The 20666-nt window shown below is 36.5% G+C and overlaps 1 protein-coding gene across 4 annotated transcripts in view; it reads left to right on the top strand.

Moving 5' to 3' along the window:
- The window catches only part of TMCO3 (transmembrane and coiled-coil domains 3), a 36049-nt gene extending 17714 nt beyond the window's left edge, over positions 1 to 18335 (top strand). The window contains exons 8-14 of one of the 4 annotated variants that reach the window (XM_056328908.1): positions 595 to 712; positions 1288 to 1483; positions 2210 to 2257; positions 7658 to 7808; positions 14133 to 14212; positions 14721 to 14870; positions 16477 to 18335. In XM_056328908.1, the coding sequence (XP_056184883.1) occupies positions 595 to 712; positions 1288 to 1483; positions 2210 to 2257; positions 7658 to 7808; positions 14133 to 14212; positions 14721 to 14870; positions 16477 to 16590 (857 nt within the window). In that variant the 3' untranslated portion in view covers positions 16591 to 18335. The other 3 variants (XM_056328909.1, XR_008820238.1, XM_056328910.1) reach the window with 3 other exon arrangements.
- The last annotated feature ends 2331 nt before the right edge of the window (positions 18336 to 20666 follow it).

The raw sequence follows: 20666 nt of genomic DNA on the forward strand, positions 1-20666 counted from the left end.
AAATAATTCACATCCTTCTTCAGCAAACTAAGACCAGCTCAGGTAGTCTTTCATAGCAAACAGCTCTTCAAGTAAGTACCTTCAAGTGCCATATTGCTAGCTTGTCAAATGCTTCCAAGTGTTTCCTTTCAGAAGTTTTGCCAGCCTGCTTTCTTCCACTTAAAGCTCCCTTATATGTACTGCATTAAAGTTCTCCCCACCCTCTAGAATGTTCATATTCTAATGCCTAAATTAAAAGTATACGTTTTACACATGCTGCTTTTACATCTGTCTGTTACTCTAAAGACTGTATGTTTTCAGTAAAGGAGTTCCAGTAAATGCATAAATAGTGCTTAACTGCTAAGCAAAGTCTTTATTTTTATTGTGTAACAGAAGCTTCATATGAATATTTTATATTTTTAATATGTCTTTATATATGTATATTAATTTACTTACTAGTGTGTGTGTGTGGGGAACCAGAATACCTTGAATGACCTCACCCCATTGAGAACTACACTTAGCATCCATTTGGTTAAGACATTTCTAGATTTCTGAGCATTGCAAGCATTCATAGACTCTGATGGATGTTTCCATGACTGCTTTGCTGGCGTACAGGGGATATTGACTACAGCAGCGTACTGCTTGGCATGTTGGTGATGCAGGATGTGCAGCTTGGTTTATTTATAGCCGTCATGCCTACACTTATTCAAGCAGGAGTAAGCACACATTCCAGGTAAAAAAAAAATAGTGTATATCTCTTCCCCCCTACACCCTTCCAATTAGTATGTGATCACCAATATGAGTATGAGTGTGCTACAGTTAATGTCAGTTCTATGAAAAATATGCACTCTGTGAGTTCCCTTTACTATTTGTACTCACCATGTTGTATGAGATTATTCTTTCTGCTCTAGCTGCCTCAGTCCTGTCCAGTACGTAAAATTTGTGGTGAAAAGTTTGATATTGTGTGTATATATATAAAAGTTAATTTCTTCAGTTACTTTATTCCCTCAGGACATATTTTTGTCAAAGACTCTGCAATAGTATTACTGAGCCTGATGGCTTCCCTTGAAGATCAATCAACAAAAATCTTTTTTCAAATCAACACAGAAGTAAATTCTAAGCTGTAAAAGAGATTGCTGGGCACTCAGCAGATTTAGTACTCATTTTGTTTACTAATGTATCTAAATATCTTACTGTAGCTACTCATGTTTTGAACATCTGTGGAATTAGATCTTTTCACTCAAGGGGAACTGGTTGGGAGTCATGAGAGCACTTGAAAGAAATGTTTTGTTTGTTCTTCTCTTCCAGCATTTTCAAGGAAATACTGAGAATACTGATACTGATTGGCCAAATTCTCTTTACTCTGGCTGCTGTTTTTCTTATAAGTCTTGTTATAAAGACTTACCTCATAGGACCGTATTATCGCAAGTTGCATGCGGAAAGCAAAGGGAACAAAGAAATCCTCATTCTAGGAATAACTGCATTCATCTTCCTTATGTTAACGGTAATCTTTTACATTAATAAAACATTTTGATAGATGTGGTAGTTTACTGCATCAGTATCACAGAAACCATCAGACTTACTGTTATTGCATAGCCATGTACCTCTGTAGTTAACTGGTTTTAAAATGTTTTAAAACATCCCCTGTATGCACAAACGATTTATGCATTACAGCATAGATGAGTAAGAAGAGATAAAATTTTAAATTCTATCAGCTGAACTTCTGCTGGTAACTTTTAATACAGCCAGTTAAAGGATCATGATTCTATTTTTAATTTTGGGCTACTTCATGCATTTGAAAATAACTTAGGATGGGTTTTGAGATACTGATAATGGCTGATTGTGACATTTTCTCACAAGTTTCTTTTCGATAGCTAATTCTCAACATGGTTTTTATAAAATAATTTTCTGTGGGAGATAGACTGGTGGCATGAAGTTGAGAAAGTAAAGAAATGTCTTAAGGTTCATAGGTCTTGATATCCCTTGTGGGTTTGGTTCGTTTTCCTCTGAATCTCCCTCCTATTTGTTTGTATCTTATGTTTCAGCCCTCTGAAAAGCTATTCTGCTGGGGAGCAGAATGTGACAGTCGCTGATAATGTTGTGGGTTTGAAACTCCATTATCCTGGATGTGCAGATTGTTATGTGTTCTGAGAATTTCTGAGAAAAAATATCCCAAAAAGTTCCTGTGCATGTGCCTTTTTTTCTAGAGGTATTTGCTTAATTATTACAGGTCCAACAGAGAAAGCTGACCTCCTCCAGGAAGAAGGTCAAGGAAGAAGTTAGTGAGAACATAGCTTTACAATTTGTTGATTTCTATTGTATAGGTTGAAAATGCCATCCCTCTAATTGGCTAATCACTTTCCAAACGTGTCATCTAATGAGGGAAAGAATAGAACTAGTTTCTCCTTTTTACTTTCTAACAAGCAGACTTCACATTTGTAGAACAAGTTCAATAAAGAACAACAACCAAACCACAAAAGTTGCATAAAATATTATGGTATGTAGAAGCAGTCTTACTTTCATTAAAAATATAGCCTACTTAGTCTGATGTGATTGAATTGGGTGTCTTGTGCCCAAATCATAACAAATGTACAAGGAGTTTGTCTATATGACTTTACATAATAGATGTGTGTGTATACAAACCCGAGGGAGTATATGCTTGGGTGGTGGATTCATGCTGTGAAAACAGAATGCTTCTTCAGCATGGGAAGCATTTGTGAAGGAGCAAATATTTTGTGTGCTTTAAGTGAAAACGATTTTCCTTTTAAAGTTGATAAATAATGTATAAAAGGGAACAGTATAAAGGATACTGCGTGTAACCTCAGTAAACCAGTTGAGGTGCTTGCTATTCACTGACAGTGATACGTTCATTATAGTAATGCTACAAGCTACGGTTTGAGCACAAAGACTTTAAAAAAGAAAGAAAAAAAAAGCCCCCAAAACAAATAAGTATTTAGTTGTCCAGCTGAACAGATCAATAAAAAAATTTTCTGGAAAACAAATCTTAATTGGTGTAGAGGCCCTACTGTGTCAGGAATAGAAACGTAGGGTGGGGGATGGTAATCTAATTTGTAAAAATGTTGCATGTGTTTGGAAAGGATAAATTAAGGGTTTTGGGTACCAGCTAGGAAAGCAATTATCTTTCTCCATGGAAAACCAAGCCTAATTATCAATGGAGTTTGTATAATTATCTGCAAACACAGAATTTTCCATGCTGGTGTAATTCTAAAAAAGCTTTTGAATTTGTAGGAGGAATATGAGAGTGCATATTTTAGTGGCCTTAGCCAAAGATGACTCTGCAGCTCCATTTAGAAAACTTGTTTTTAAACAAAATATTTTAACTCGACTCACTTTCTAGCATGTGAGTTATTCTGCAGGCCACATCCTTTCCAGTACATGACAAAGAGGGTAGGAATGATATAATTTTCCTGCTTCATGCATACAGTTACTTGTTACGTGCTGCAGTGTTGAATGGATTTCTGGGGTACACCAAAGTTTATCCTGTATTGGGGTTCATCTGTAACACTAGCACATGTAATGCACATTATATATATTTATAAACTTATTTTACTTGTTTTCAGTGTTTGAGAAACTCAGATGACTGATTAAACAAGAATTGCCTTTTGTCTACCAATAAGGGCAAGTTCTATATGGGAAAGCAAGAGGGAGGATAGGACAGAAGAGGTTCCTACACTGCAGCATGAGTAAGCAATTTTGATGTAGGAATTATCTTGTCAGTTGAAGAACTTCCTGTATGGAAGTGACTTTTGAGCATTTCTGAACTGCTTAGCTCATTGGATAACATTGCAACGCACTAAATCTGAAATGGGATCTTAAATACGTTTCTTCTTGATAAACTATCTTAAATGTAAAAGATGCACCAAACCTCAAATATGAGATTTTATTTTTACCAGGATTTGGAGCGTAAGATACCCCTTTCTCTTCCCAAGTATACTGGGAACTGAAATTCCCCTCCCTTTTGTTCCTCAACTAGATAGGCAGATCAGGTTGGGGGATCATGTCAAGTGCCAATCCTATAAAAGTCTAGCTGACTTTGAGACGCAGTTGTGCATCTTTTAATCATGTACCTTGTCATCAGTAGCAAAGGTTCAGTAGATCATTACTACATCTTCTTTTCAGGCTTTGAATTATGCAGACACTCTTTTTTTTTTTTTTTTTGAAAAAAAAAATACTGGGGAACTGTTCTCTAGAATCACAATGTAAAGGGCAAATGTAGCATATGGTTTTAAATATGACCATTTTAGGATTGATGGCCAAACTGGTACTTCTAGGGTGAGATACATACCACAGTGAGCTGAAGAACATGTTATAAGTCAGCCAGAGTGTTCACTGGTGTAGTGTTGCTTTTTCATGTTCTGTATGTACAGAAACATTACAAGGAAAATTGTTTTAAACACTATCCTGATAACGAATTGTAGTATTAGATATCTGCTGATGAACAGTGGTCAGTTTTGTTTTGTTTTAAAACTACCTCGCTGAATGTAATGAAGGAATTGGATAAAAATAAAACCTGACCTGACAAAAAGGTTAGTAGTTATATTTGCATATTTATAGAACTGTGCATACACATGGGGTTGGAGGGAAAGTGGCTTCCAGTTTGACTGCGTTCTTGTTGTCCTGGGATGATGGCAGCAGATAGAAACTGCCAGCTTGTTTTATATACCAAAAAGATGAAAAGAGAATAGAGCTATGTTATTGCAGTACTCTATATGTGAAAATGTACGCACTTTTTCCTGCAGTGTATTAGGAATGTCATTCCTGGTTTGCCTGGTGTATTTCTCAATGGTTCATAACCTGCTTATGAACTCCTTTTCTATCAATTAAAAGGAGAAGATTAAGGAAGAACTGTAATCTTAAATATTCTAGTTAATTATTTCATAAAATGCAGTTGAGATGGTGTTTTTACAAGACTCACTAAAAATTGTTTTCATTTCTATTAGACTTTACTTTCTTAAAATGCAAGCTTAGAATTCATTTCTTTACTCATGGGCAAATTCAAGTTACTAAAGCCTGAAATTCTAATACATTTGTTTCCATCAGGAATTTCTTTAATTTTACTGGCTTACCATATTCATTAAGCTTCTATGATGATTAAAAAGTAGCAATAAGATACACATTATTAGAGAATATAGATAAAACAACTGCTGAATAAATAGTTGAAATTCAACTGGAACATGTTATAGCAGTAATGTTTTTTTCTTTATTGCTGTGGTAGAACATTTGAACATAAAAATCCAATATTCTAGTGAAAACGAAGCAATCTTTTCTGAATTAGAGTAAAATGAGACCTTTGAAAACAACTGAAAACTAAATTGTATTGGGAAAAACATGTAAATTGACAAAACTTTTCATGTCATTATGACTGCAAAGCTTTCTGTAATGTAAGAGTTGAGAAAAGGACAGTGCAGAGAGCCCAGGGATTAGTAATCGTTAGAACCCTGTTTGGTAAAGGCAAAACATTAAAAATGATGCAAGCAGAGAGGGAATACTAAATGCAAAATATTTTTCAAGTTTTACTCGTATAAGAAATCTTGCTTGAAATGCCCTCTTGCCAGTAAAACAAACCCTCTCCTGTGTATGTGTGTGTGCACGTATGCCCACACATTATAAGTAATAAATCCTGATGCTATACATTTAGTTGAGGAAATGTGTCTACTCATTGGTAATATTATTGGACAACCAGAGACCAGGATGGCAATAATAAAAGGAATCTCTGTATAAATCTAGATAAAAATCTGAAGAACAGATGGTAGGAGGGGGTATGTGGTTAATAAAATAATGTAATTTCTGATTCTTTTCTTGCCCTCTCATCTACTCTACACTTTTTGGTGTATAGAGCAACCTGTAGATTTTGTAGACCTGAAGTTGTGTAGTACCTAAAGAGTAGACAAGAAATAGCAAAATTTGTCTTTTTATCTACCAGGCCCTTGAGCTGTTTGCCATAGTGTGAAGGCATAGAATTCAGTTTCTATGCTGTGGGAGCAAACCTAACCAGACATACAGTTCCTTCTAGTTATGTCTGATGCTTTTTGAACAAGCATGTTTCTTTCACGCTTAAATTGCTCCTTGCCTGAACAGCAATTCTCATAACAGCACAGTATTATGCAGTTCTGATATCAGAGATCCTAAATAATTTCTTATAAAATAACCTAACAATGTACATGGGAGTACCTAAAATATTAGCTATAAAAGTTTTGATCTGGAGCTCTATTATGGCTGATAACAATAAAAATAATTTCAACTTTATTTGAAGAGGCTATATTGGATCTTAATCATACTCAAACATGGGATTGAGAAGAGCTTAAAGGAAACAGTTATGAATAGGAAACATTTATATTATTCATCTTTTGGTGATTTTAAAGCCTTTCATATAGATTTCCTTCTTCCCTCTTACAATTTGAGATTGTGGTGAAAAGCACTGAAACTTTTTCTTTTTTTAAGATGAGAGTAATACTACAATGTTGTTGGTTTTGCCTGATTAGCACCTATTTGCATTAGTAGACACAACCAATTCATTGTCTTAAATGTCTTGCGATAAATTACGGATTGTTAGCACAGACGGAGTTATGTGATGAGCATTCAGACATTTATACTTCAATACACAAAATTCTGGCATTTAGGTAGCATTTTATACATAGCTTGGAGACTTGTTTATTGTGTCTTTTGCTCTCTTCCATTAATTTCAAGTCACTTGAGTTTTAGCTTCATACCTTACAGTGTAACACCATTCATGATGTGGTGAATGTTGTAAATAAATGTACTATGGTATATTGTTGTTTAAATTAGTTTGGAAATAAGTCTTCACTTTTAAATGTTCCATTAATATTCATACCATTGCCCTTCCTCAGTAAGATGACCATCTGCAGAAGCATGGTCTTAAAGTAATTATTTTAAAATTTATTTTATACAGACTAAAGTACTGCTTGCTTTTTTTAATGTTCCGAGCATTGTATTAAGCAGTTGTTTTGTTTTTAGTTCAGTCTCTTTACATATATTTCATCTCTTCCTTCTAGTACTGTATTCAAATAATAAAAAAGAATGAAGCAGTCTGAATTCTTTCAAACAGATATTGTGCTTCATTTCAGCAGTTTGCTTCACATACTTAAATACATCCCTTTTCAGTAAAGTACACAGGCACATTTAAGTCCTGTTTACAATAATAAAATGTAATTTATGTGTGGGACTTCTGCTAAATTGAAAGTATTCTCCCAAATTACAAGCTTTGATTTTTATTTTTTCCCCTTATTTGACAGCTGGAAAATATGCTGTTCTTACATTGAGGTTGTGAAATAAAGCAGTATTATGTAATCCTGACTCTGAAGCTGTTATAGTCTGTCTTGTTTTTGTGAAATCAGATGCTATCCTTAAGAATGACACAAAGCATTATAGTGTAGATTAAGAAATGTATTTTTGTTTTTTGTGGGGAAGGAGGAAACATGGAGGGCAAGCTGGTTTTGTGAGTCTTGTGCAGCATTGTATTTATACAAAACACTGAAATACATACACTGAATTCCATTTGTTGTTGCACTTGCATAAAGACATAGTAGCTTCCTCTACATTCAGTATAATGTACAGTTTTGTAATTTCACTGTGAAATGGTATATAAAGTCACTCAGGGCTAGAGAACAGCAATAGATTCTCTGTTATTCCTTGACAGATCACAGAGCTGTTGGATGTTTCAATGGAGCTGGGATGCTTCTTAGCCGGAGCTCTGATCTCTTCTCAGGGTCACATGGTTACTGAGGAGATCATGTCCTGTATTGAACCAATACGTGACTTTCTTGCCATCATTTTCTTTGCGTCCATAGGTAACTTCTAAGAAAACTTACTTAAAAATAGTGTTAACCTACAAATGTGGGGGAGGAGAAGAAAGTGGTGTCCATAAATTAATGGGAGGAGATAGACTGTTATTTTGTTGAAATACTGAACTGTTAACTGACCACAATATTGGTTTGCCTTTGCTAAATTTTTAAATGTAACATTAATTTTCTTAAGCAATTTCCATGTTGTACTCTCAATTCTTGTTGTAATGTTAGTTTTTCATTGGTAATTCTGAATTCAAGCTATTTAAAACATAACTAAAAATTTTAAGGGAAAAAGATTTTTGTTTGGCTGTTGGGTTTTGTGTTTTGTGTTTTTTTAAAATGTTCTTCTGTCTTCACAGCTGCTATATTCGTAATTTATACTAAAATTGCATTACTGTTTTGAGTCAATTGGTAGAGTAGATTTCAGGTTCTTGTAGCGTGGTTTTCTCCAGAAGCAGGATATGATAATGGAAACATCATTTTTTATAGTATCTTGTTTCTTTAGTTAGGGAAATGTGATCTGTGTGTTCTCAACACAGGGAAGAAATAATTGAATAAGATGTATCTCAGAGACTACCTGAACTACCAACTGAAATGCAGCATTGGTGCCTAAGGCCAGGAGACTAACTCATAATGCTTGTTATCCAAAACAAGTTAACTCTGAGAATATTTACAATCAGTAGCTTGTTTTGAACTGCTGCGTTCTCTAGCTGTCCATGCATGCCTCAATACACTTTCTCTAAAGGAAACTGAAACAGGTTACTGAAGTGTTTAGGTACAGCAAATGAGGAGACTGGCCCTGTGAAACCACTTGCCTCTCCCTGTGGGTTTTATAGGAGATGTGTGTCCTGTTTTGGGGGCATTGCAAGGTCTAAAACGGGAGATTTGAATGTGGCCCATTGCACAAATCCAACCTCCTTCAGCCTGTGCTTACTCGGACATCCTTAGGGGTTGGGTTTTTTTTGTTGTTATCCCCTGCCCCCAGACCACTCTTGGTTTTTCTTCTGGTTTTAAGTTTTCTATTTATCTTCATATATTTATTCAGATAATAGTGAAGTCCCATCATCAGCATAATTTTAATGCCTTTTCTTATGTATCTGTCTAATACCCATTGTCTCATAACAGAAACTAAACCTGTTTCTGGGGATTGTCAAAATAAAAAGGAAATAGTCATGCTAGTCATGCTTGCCAGTCTTCTTTTTTTTTTTTTTTTTAACCCAGCCCATGATAATACCTTGTGCTGTTCAGTCAGATTGCTTAGTAATATATATATTTATTTGAATAACTTATTTTTTAATAAAGGGAGGAAAGTAGTGAGCAGTGATAAAACTTTCAGGCCCATATATCTGACAGGGTTGGATGAGATATTGCTAAATGCTCACAGGTTAAGCTGTGTATGTGTTTCAATAAAGATGTTGATGGAGCAGATAATGTTATTTGTGATACAAAGCATGACAAGTAATTATAAGCCCAAAGTTAATTTTACAAGGGATTGAACAAAAATACTGTCCTACGCTCCTGTGACTACGTAAATTAAAACTAGAGATAAGACTTGAGAGTACAGGAAAATAGCAAGACCTCAGCTGGCATGCTGGCAGCACTCCGTATAGCCTATGTTATACTGTAAAGAAATTATTTCAGTAGTTCTAGCACAGAATAAAAAAAAATAATCCTTTTAACTGTTGTTATCATTCTAATTGCAAGAAGGGAAAGAAAATAAAATTGCCTAACAAGTTTGTATGTTTTTACAGAAAATGGTTGTCATTCCTGCCTCAGAAGAAAGTTAGCTAAAAATCAGGAAAAGGAGCTATGTTATAAGTCTCTGACAGAATGTGATAATGCTTGCTTGTAAAAACAACAAAACACACAAACAAAACCCCAAACACCGTCACCACGACCACCACCCTCTCCATAAATATTATCTCACCCTTCCCCCTTTACTTTCAACTGCTTTCAAATTTTGTGGTTAACAGGAAGTTCTGTGGGGTGGCATGGAGGTAGGTTTTAAAAAGGAGTGATGTGACATTGCAAAGAAAACCTGAGCAGGATAAAAATGATTCCTTGAACTTTTCAAGAAGAAATCTAGTAAGAAAAGACTTCTTGCTTGCTCTCTACTTACATATGTACACATGCAAATTATATGTGTCTATAAATATATGGAGATTCACTATGTGGAATTATGTCAAAGCCACAGTGAAGGATTCTTCTCTCTGGCCTAAAAAGGCTTGTTGCTATACGCAGCAAGCACCCTATTATAGAGAGAAGATACGCTTGAGATCCTCAGGTGGGATGGTACACTACTGCAGTAATGTAACTTCTGTTCCCTTTTAGAGTAAATGAGTAAACAGAAAAAAATCAACTTAATTGAAAACTGATTCTAAATATGTCACTTGGAAAAGTTAGTTCCTATATTGCTTGTTTTAAATGCCTGCTTTTCTGTTCTCACTACAGAAATCCTTCTGGTGCCTAAAAGCTGGGCTGAATAGTACTTGTTCGTGTAATTTCTGTAACAGTGGTCCTGCCCTTAGCTTGACCTGTGTAATGCTACTGCTTTCAAATTTATGCATGGGTGCATCTGTGGGAATAATACATCTTTGCAGTTAGGCATTAACAACTGCATTTTGAGTTACTCTCCGTACATTCATTTAGGCCTGTCTGTGTTCCTCAAGGTTTCTGGCGCTCTCTATGCTGTCTTCTGAGGTTAGAAAGATTCTGTTAGTCTCTGTCCTCACTAACATTTTTGAGAGACTATCTGGACTGGTCCCTTACAGTCACATTGTCAGAACTTTCTCATTTCTGTTTTGGTACCTAGTACTCAGATCCTTCCCTTTCTACCTCTGCATAATTTCATTTTGTTTTGGTTGTTTTTTGGAAAGATGGAAGGCATCTTTGCATAGACTGTTTGACTTATTTTTAAAGGCAGTATACAAGGGCTTATAATTACTTTGTAGACAAAATTATTTTTTGACAGTCTACAAGGTGTGTTGTCAATGTGCTGCACAGATGTAGTCACTTGCCAGGCTCCATGTTTTCCTTCTGGGTGGTCAGCATTGGACCATGAATGCAAGACGCTGAAAATTCTTTATCAATGAGGTCTTTTTCTTCAGAAGATGGGTGATGCTGACACTGTCAGTGCTACCACTGTCCAGAACAAACACACGCTCAATGTTTCTCTAATAAGCCTCTTAACATTTCTGTTGAATTTGAGAGAAATCAAAGAAAGATCCCAACTGGAATTTGTTAGGTGACATAAATCTCTTATTCATCCAGCTCTACTGCTTTGTTGTCCTGCATGGAACTGAATGAAACTTGGAGGTTTCAAGCTTTCAGAACTGGCATTAGAATCAAGAGGGTTTTCCCCTTTGCAGAAAGATAGAAATGAATGTTGCTTTCCCTCTCCACTGCGTAATAATCTAGCCAGGGATGCAGCATTTATTGCATTTGCTAACTACGATCTCAGGTTCATTAAGGCTATTACTGGAGACAGCATCCTAACGCATTGCTAATGTGATTTTTCTGAGTGATGTCCTGTCTTGAGGATGTGTCAGAAGTAATTCTGCTGGCTCTGATTTGACCAACAGAGTTCTGGTTTCTGTAATCTTGTTTGCCATCAAGGATCTCCAAGATTCCTTTTCTTGATGCTGGATCATCCAAGATGTGGTCGTGACATTTGGATCTTTGCATGCTGTTTAGCAATTATCCAGCAGATCGGTGGAACCTGTCCAACTAGGGGGGAGAGACAGTTTTCTTGTTAAGAAAAAAGTACTTATAAAAAGAATGTGCAAAATCTTGCCTGTAATCATCCATAGAAGAACACAGACCAACTTAAGCAAGTGCTTCTTGGCTTGATGTTAATGCAGGGTCACCTGCGCCTCAAGGCCTCCATTCCAGCTATCCCAGAACACTGCTTAGAATTGAAGTCCAGTGGTTTATGCTCAGCTCTGTAAAAATGTACCTAAGTGATATCCTAACTATTGGTGACTGGCCAGCATGCCATGTGCTACCTGATAACAGTGGTGAAGTTCTTGAGTTATTCAACTGAAGCATTTCTTCCATTTTAGAGAACAAGTCCGTAATGACTCCTGAGCTTAGTCAGGAAGTCTGATTAAAACCATTGAAATAAATGTCCATATTCATGCACTTTCTGTTCACAAAGTTAATCTTTCTGATAATGTTCGTGTTGTCAGGGAGGCTTCATGTCCCTGCATAGTAGTCTGATATGACTTCTGGCCTTATCCAAAGTTTTCATCTAGGGCTGGGGCAAAAGTCTAACCATGAAATTCACTGTGGTGGGATTTATTTTCCCCGAAATGTGTCTGTGTGCTGGGATGTTGGTTTGCTTGCTCAGAATAGCGTATGTAACAGGTTAAGGCTTGCTTCACCTTGCAGACACTTACCCCCATAGGACTGGTAGAAATCTGTGGTAGTTTGTGCCTCAGCTCTTTGGAATATGGTAATAATCTCCATGTCGGGCAACAGTTCAAATGGACTTCAGACTGCCTGTCTGTGCCAGAACTGAAAAGGTATCTCCACCAGGAGTGATGAGAGCACTGGGCCTCCCCCTGAAATCTTCAATTCCAGATGTGGCAGAGCTTTGGCCCTCTTGCCAAACAAGACATTGTTATAGGCTGTAGTTTTCTAGTTGTTTTCATGTATGTTTCTGAGATAAGCCTAAAGGTGAATGAGCAACATGCATATGATACACAGTAAAAAAAAGAAACTACTTGTCCCTCCATGTGCATGTGTACACACATTTGGATTTCTTTTTTTGGTGAGGTGTTCATCGCTCTTATTCTGCTATCTCTCCCCTTATTCTGATAGTCTTTTGCATTTATGCTTCAGTAGTTGGAAGGAATTTAAGAAATAAAACAGGGTGTGTACATGCTGACTGGGTATATTACCTGCATAAAAATATCTGATGTACTTGATGTATGTTTCCGTTCAGAAGGGAATGTGCATATGAGCAAATCATTGTGAAGTTACTGTAAGTAACTTCTCTTGTGCACTCAAGAAGAGAAATGACGTAGTTTTCTGTAGTTCTCCAGATCTGTGGTGCGCTATAGGGCAGGAAGGATTAATGAAAACTTGTCTTGCATTAAAGTAAGAAGTTACAGCATTGATTTACATGCCTCATGCTTTAGAAAACTAAACTGTCTTGTCCTTCACTAGAAATAATAGGGTTGGGGAACTGGAGCTATTATGGATTTATGAGGAACACCACCCCTGTTTTGGTTCCTCTTTTTAAGAGCTTTTATGAAAGAGCAATAAGCTTCCAAAGATACAGTTATGTTTGCCAGCACAAGTTCCTCATACCCTAGGAGGAAAAAATGGACTTAGTCAGTTGAGTAACATTCTTTCTGAGTGACTCCAGGACTAATTATTTGGAGACATTCAAAACCCACCTGGATGCGACTCTGTGCAACTTTCTCTGGGAGAACCTGCTGTAGCAGGGGGTTGGACTAGATGATCTCCAGAGGTGCTTTCCAACCCTGATATTTCCATGATTCTGTGTGAATTCTTCAGCAAGTATTTCTTTTTCTTATGTTTAATGTTAGTGGGATTTAGTTTTAAATTTCTGTGTTCTTTATGGTTCTTGTTATCTTGCCTCATACAACTAACAAAGTAAAATGACAGAAGAATTGGGGGGATGGGGGGGGAAGAGACACCTCACCCCTGAAAAAAACCCCAACAACATCATAGCAATGGGGTTTTATATAATTCCTCAATTCTTAGACCATGCTCAGGGGTTTATGACTTGACCCAATTCCAGTCTAAGTGACTTTCCCGGTTCATGTGACTTTCAGCGTTTGCAAGTGAGGGTCATGGGATCAAAACAGTTACACTTTCTGTTGTGGCTGCAGCCTATACAAATACTGAATATCACGTTCGTCCCATAGTGATAGTCCATTACCATCTCATACAAAAATGTTAAATGGCTAGCAAAGTGCATTATAGTCGCAGTGCAGAACAAAGGAATTATTTTCCTGCAGTATTTTTATAGCTTTCATTAGATGTGTGTTTCAGATTTGGATTGTTGACTGGTGTGGAAAAGAGAAAACTTCATAAACAGAAGTGCTCGTGCATCAGTCATACACAATTTAACTCAACTGAGAATATTGTTTGTGTTAAACCACTCCAAAGGAAAAATGGTTGGATAGCGCAGGAAGTGCTTTAGTGATCGAGTAGGTAGTGTTGGTAGGTATGTCAGGGCTTTTTGTTTGTTTGTTTCTGAGAAGAGAGTCTTAATTAAATCTGTTATTAATTCAGAAAATGATCAAGTTATGGTGTTGTCCTTAAACTTTGAAACATTGTTTTCTTTCCTCTTAGGACTTCATGTTTTTCCCACATTTGTAATCTATGAACTCACGGTCTTACTATTCCTTACATTGTCTGTGGTCATAATGAAGGTATTTTCTTTTTCTCTTTTTTATCTTTTAATAATCTAAATAATCTTTGTGCTGCATGCCCTAATGAAAATTCTGTGCGAGATCTGAACATCTGATGTAACAGAGAATGTTACTTCTTTATGCAAATCCGTATTTGGAGGAATCTTACTGATTAGAATACGTTTTGATACAACATTCTTAGGGTATTAAAAAAATGAAAGATTTTATTTGAAATTAAGCTACACAGAGAAACATCTACCTATCTAGCTTGAGATTTGTGACAAAATTATCAAGTGTTTTTATTATAGTCAACAAGATACTGCTTTTTACTGTGCAATGTACATTTGTCTCTTTTGGCATTAATACAGAAGATGCATTTATAAGTGTACTAGTTTATGTCCAGAATTACTGCATTAGATGCTATGTATCTTACAAAGATTGTACTGCTTTCTTTATTACACTTCTGTTATTTAAAAACCAACCAAACAAAACAAGCCCACAACAACCCCAAAAAACAACGTTTTTAAAGTTTGTCTTGGCAGTGCTTGTCCTTTCTCTGATTCTTCCAAAGACCAGCCAGTATATCAAGTGGATTGTCTCAGCAGGACTGGCACAAGTCAGTGAATTCTCTTTTGTTCTGGGAAGTAGAGCACGCAGAGCAGGGATCATATCTCGGGAGGTAAGCTGTTCTATAGTTATTAACTTTGCTTTTTGCACCTGAATATTTTACTGGGATTTTGTATTACAGTGTATCTGAAATACCAATACATTCCAATTTTGTGGCATCCTTCAACTGTTAGCATACAAATGGAGACATTTATGTCCCTGACAAGTGTTCTTGGCTCTGTTTTTTACTTGTTTCATACTGTAGTTTAATATTTTAAATAGCAGGGTTTAGTTTTAAATAGCTTAGTTATAAATGCTTTACCTTAACTGCTCTCACTTATAATTTCTTTATTAACTGAGCAGTGAGCTGTAGATAGCACCCACGTCACTAAGACTGAGAAGCTTTTGCTTTTAAAATCTTGATACCGCTATAGAAAGAGGTAACTGAAAGTATAGGGTTTGACTAAGGAAATATTATTAAATAAGAACTACAGAGCAGATATGGTGAAGTGGAAATTGCCTTAACACTTAAACAAGTAAACTTGTAATCTTTACCTGCAAAGCTTGTTTATTTAAAATCCTCTGCAGAAGAAACAACAAGCTTTTTCACTAGTCATGAAAAAATCCCCATGGAGGGAAGTCTTAAACTAAGTTTTATATTGAAGCTGTGAGAACATTATTTTTTTCAAGATGAAGTCTGCTTTGTGAAATTAAGTAAATTATGGCTGTAGAGATACAACAACTGACCTCACTTTGTAGTGCTAGCTGTTTTCTCCTCTGTGTCTCTGCTCTCAAAAATACTCTGCTGGCGCTCTGAGCTGTTCATTGTTTGAGCAAGTGGGCTATATAATGCTGGAACAAATTCCAAATAAAGCACATGTGAAAAACTTACCCACATGTGAACAGCATTGTGTATAGGTGACTCATTTTCATGTTTGCTCCTGCATATAATTAGGAGTTATAAACTGTGTTTGTATAGAGTTTCAAGATACCCATACGTGATCACAGAACCAGTTTAGGGGCCCACCCACTGCACTTGGAGGCCTTTAGGCTTCCATTTTTTTCCTGTGGCAGCTCTCACGTGATAATCTACTGTAGAGGTTTATGTAGCTCTGAAATTTCCAAAAGTCATTCTTCTGTTTGAGACCTCAAAACTACTTCCTGCTGCTCTTTTATAAGATTAATTCAGACGATGTAATTAAGATCATTTTCAGAAGATGTGCAGTATGACTTAAAGGGATTTTATTTGGGGTTTTTTTTTAGTGGCAAACTGTTGTTTTATACAGTGAATGTTGCCATTATATCATTAAACTAGAGTAGTTTTGGGTGGGTTTTGTTGTTGTGGTGTTTTGTGGTTGGGTTTTTTTTTGTAATAAAGAGGCGTTTGGCTTTTGACCTTTTAGCAAACATTAAGCTTTCAAAATTACTATAGGTGTAAATAATTGTTTTTCTATAAGCTCATAATGTTGCTTTTGTGATTGTATCTTCAGGTAAACAAATCACTAGATGATTTGAGCATGCACTTGTTTGCTTTTGTAACAATAAGCATAGTTGTTAGGCAGACAGGTGAAGTCTTTTGACGACACCATCTAGAAGAGTCTGATCTCCTCAAACTTCTAATTGGTTCTTAGTTTACCATGTAACTAAGAGGGGTAATGACTTTTATTTGCAATTTTCAGGTGTATCTTCTTATTCTGAGTGTGACTACTCTAAGCCTTTTACTTGCCCCTGCCCTGTGGAGAGCTGCGATTGTGAAATGTGTTCCGAGACCTGAAAGACGCTCAAGTACTTGATTAAGATTTGCACGTATACAAGAATACATCTTGCAAGGAATATCTTGATTTCTCATTGTATTTCTATGCACTTAGAAAACTAGAGGTTTTGGATAGTCAGTCTCCTTAATGTGCACTTGGTCATAAGCCTTATACTGACCTTAAAACAAACAAAATTTAACATTTTAAAAAATTATATAATTTGAATTGCATAGTTTTTACAAAATTTACTTTCTGACAGATTGGAATCTGCCAGAATATTTGTTCCTGACCCAATCAATTATTCAGAGCATAAATTATTTTTTTAAAAATACAGCATCATGCAAACTGTGTTTATTTTTTGCCTGAATGTGCCTTTTGATTTTCATCCTGTTTCTGCTGGTTCATCACCAGATTTTGTTTAAAGAGAAAAAAAATAATATTATGGTGCCTATGGTATCTTCTTTCACTAAATGACTTGAGTCATTTTTCACATTTAGGAGCTTAATATACTAGTATAAAAATTAATTACAAAACACATTTCTAATGGTGAGTAAGAGTGTAGTCCTCTACGCAAAGAAAAAGGTTAAACTGTTTAGCATCAAAGTGTTGTAAGCAGTGAAATACATATTCCAAATGATGCAGCCAAAATTGTATGGTATTTTATTCCAAATTGCAGCATATAATGCATTTTCCTGTTGTGGTAACTTCTATTTGTGTTAGTTCTTGTATTTATTTACATATTTGACTAAAAGTTGACACAAAGAAAGGGCATAACTTAAGTTATATTTGAATACTGACAGTTGTCACCCATTCTTGTTGCTAACTGCTGTTACAGTAATTGTTTACAGGTTTTTTTCTTTGTTTTAAATAAATTTAGTAAAACTGGGAAGTCTAATTTCAAGCAGATGTGAAAAACATCAGTCTGTAACTTTGGAGGTTGGATGTTATATGACACTGTGCTAGCCTTGAAATTATTTTAAGTAAATTAATTTGCACAAAACTGGAAATGACAGACTGGATGTGTATTTGGAACTCCACGTCTTTAGATATTGCATTTACATTGAATAAATTGTTAGTCTCTTTAAAATATCATGACGTTCTAAAAAACAGTGTTTTGAATGTGATCTTTATAAGTGCTCTGTTCTTTAAAACATTGTAAGTAGCTGAATAAGCCTTGTAAAAGCCCATGCTTTAACTGTCATAAAGACAAGGTACTCACAGGCTATAGTCTACTCTGACAAACGGGTTAAAAATCATCTTGAGGTTTATCTGCTAAAAACAATGCTATTGAAGATATAGTAACACTTTAGGTCAGTATTATACTATCATCTGAAATAACTTTGATGCATTTTTCTAACCATTTTGAGTGTATGTTATGTAGGTTTAAATTGTCAATTAAAATGAAAGCGGTCCTCCAAGTAGCAAACCAAAGCTTTGGATGGATGTGTGCTTTATACCTCTTTCCTCTACTGTAGAACCCTCAGTTTCCTCCTGTGTTTTCTCTTGACATCTACTGGGCTTGTCAAAATGAAGCTTGGACTAGCCTGGAGCGTATACATACTGTTAGGACAGGGTACACTTTATCATAGTGGAGTTCTTGTTACTGGATTCAGAGCTTTCTCTCTGGGCACTAATGCTTCATAAAGGTTGCAAGAATGTAGGGCAATTCCACCTCTCCTTGAATTGTTCCAAAAGTTGTCAAGGAACAGTGACAAATGCAAAGGAAAAAGCTGCCCTATAAACAGGGTTTTTTTTAATAAAATGAATCTGTAACACAAAAGACACTTGAAACTGATTTGTCAGTGTATTTCAATATTTTGTTTTCAAAATACAGAAGTAATTAAAAAATTTTATAGTACTGTTTAATAGTCTACTAGCTTAGACCTTTTTATTCTTTTTCAGGTGCCTCACTAAAATAATTTGTTTTTTAACTGTAGTAGGGAAAAAAATGCTTACTCTATCCACTGACTTAGCTTATAGTTTCTGCTTGAAATACAAGCTTCTCTCCTGTATGCCTCATTTTGGTTTTGAAAGATGTTTATTTCACATGTACTCTACCACCTATGTTTCAGGGGAGAATAAGCATCTGTGACAGACCGTGGTAAAGACTTTGTATGGTTTCCATTATGTCAGTTAGTTAGCCCTTGAAACTATTACACAAAGTATTACAGCTGCGATGAGTAAACTTTTTTCCTAAATAAATTGCTGTGGCTAATTGTACTTCTCTGGAAAATTCCAGTTAGAGTAGGAAATACTGATCATTTGTGTCTCTTAAAAGATAATCAAGAAAATGTTTTCTTTCTTTTAAAGGAGCTGGGTGAAGAGTCCTCTTGGTACTGTGTCCAATAAGGAAAACAAATACCTAGATACCTTACTGCTTGCCTGGTCTCTGTCACTTCTTTCCCAAACAAATTTTGATTCAGTCATGACTTGGCTAGGCTTTAGGAGAACTAGGAAAAGAGAAGTAGGAGCCACATCTGAGTATCAATGTTCTGTGCCTTTGTTGACATAGACTTGGATTGCCTGATTGAATATTAGATGCAAGTTCAAATTACTAATTTTATTGGACATATGATAACTTTGTTTACAATCAGATGTCTGAGATCTGCCTCATAGAAATCTGGAGGTATATTGAGGTACTGTAAATGTTTCCTGAGATGCAAATAATGGCACCATGCATGTCAAAATGGGGTAGTTACGTTGAAACAATCTTAGGATAGAAACAATAGACCTTATTCCTGAATGATCAGTCATGCCTGTATGGAAACAGGGAGAATATTTCACAATTGGCCCACTACAATGTAATTGCAGCTTTTCAGGAACCTTATACTTGTACTCTGGAATATTCTCTTTCTGTGTCAGGTAGGTAAAGCAGAGATCTGGAAGCCCTGAAAGGAAGATCTACTGATTTGTTGATGGTTTGTTGAAGAACAGGTGGTCTTTTCTGGAAATTTTTGTTTCAGCTTGTTGGACAGTGGTGCTATCTCATTCATTTATCTAATGATCAGCATCATTAGAATACAGAAAAAGCTGATACAGAGCAGAAACTTCGTAAGTGATGAGAGGGTATTTCCATGGTGAAGCTGAACTGAAGGGACTGGAAAGGAAGGGTCTGCTCTATGCTTGAGTAGCAACTCATTCAGCATACCTGTTTACGGGTTGGTCTTTTTATTTTGTTTGGTTTGTGTCAGAGGTGGGTTGCTTGGTTTGTGTGGCTTTCTCTGAAGATTTGAGTTCTTGCATGTTACCACTTAACTGCTACCTTTGGCCTTTGTTCCCTATGAGGGTGAAGAAACTGAAAGTTTAAAAGCTGGTAGTGTGGGCTACGCTTATACTTTGTGAGTTATTTCCCTGTCTCCAGGGTCAGACTGGTATATACGGACCCACAACCACTCTGCTTACGGGCTCACCCCATACAGAGCAGGCTACCTCAGTGGGTAGCCATCTGGTGGGAGCTGTGAGGTAGGGTCTTGCAACTGTGATTGACATGGGTCTAGGATGGCTCAAGGAATGCTGCCATGGTGGCTCAGTCCATGGAGCTACGTAGCTTCTTAAAAGATATAAGAATTCATATTTCCAATAATCCTCAAACATGAGGTGAAAGCAGCCTCATAATACCTTGGGTTTTGTTTGGCTTACAGTTGGATATCCTCTTTGTGGGCCAGGAGGCATGTGGTGGTGCCTAGCATGACAGAATAGTGCTGTATGATGATGCTTGATGGAGGGTGTGAGAAACCTAGCGCAGCCTTACTGCCGTTGGAGCGAACCCAGGAACAATCTAACCACAAAAGCACTCCTGGGGTTTGTGTAGGGCAGGAATCTGTAGTTCTGCTCTGTAAGGAATCCTGGCAGTGCTCCAACACATGGGCAGTGCCAGAGGTGGAGGAAACTGGACCCCTGAGTGACAGGAGGCAAGCCAGGCTAACAGCCTTAACACCTTTGTGGGAAACAGCAATAGCTTATAAAGAGCAGCAAGTACCACACATCCGCTGTTAAGGTGACTGGACAAACGAGGGAGCCAACAAAAGGAGTGAAGCGAGAAGGAAGAACATTAAGATGTCCTTAGGGCTGGGAGAAGGGTGGCCCACCCTGCCCCAAAGGAAACAAAAGGCAGA

Source organism: Falco biarmicus, chromosome 2, assembly GCF_023638135.1.
Source record: "Falco biarmicus isolate bFalBia1 chromosome 2, bFalBia1.pri, whole genome shotgun sequence".
In the NCBI taxonomy this organism is placed as follows: domain Eukaryota; kingdom Metazoa; phylum Chordata; class Aves; order Falconiformes; family Falconidae; genus Falco; species Falco biarmicus.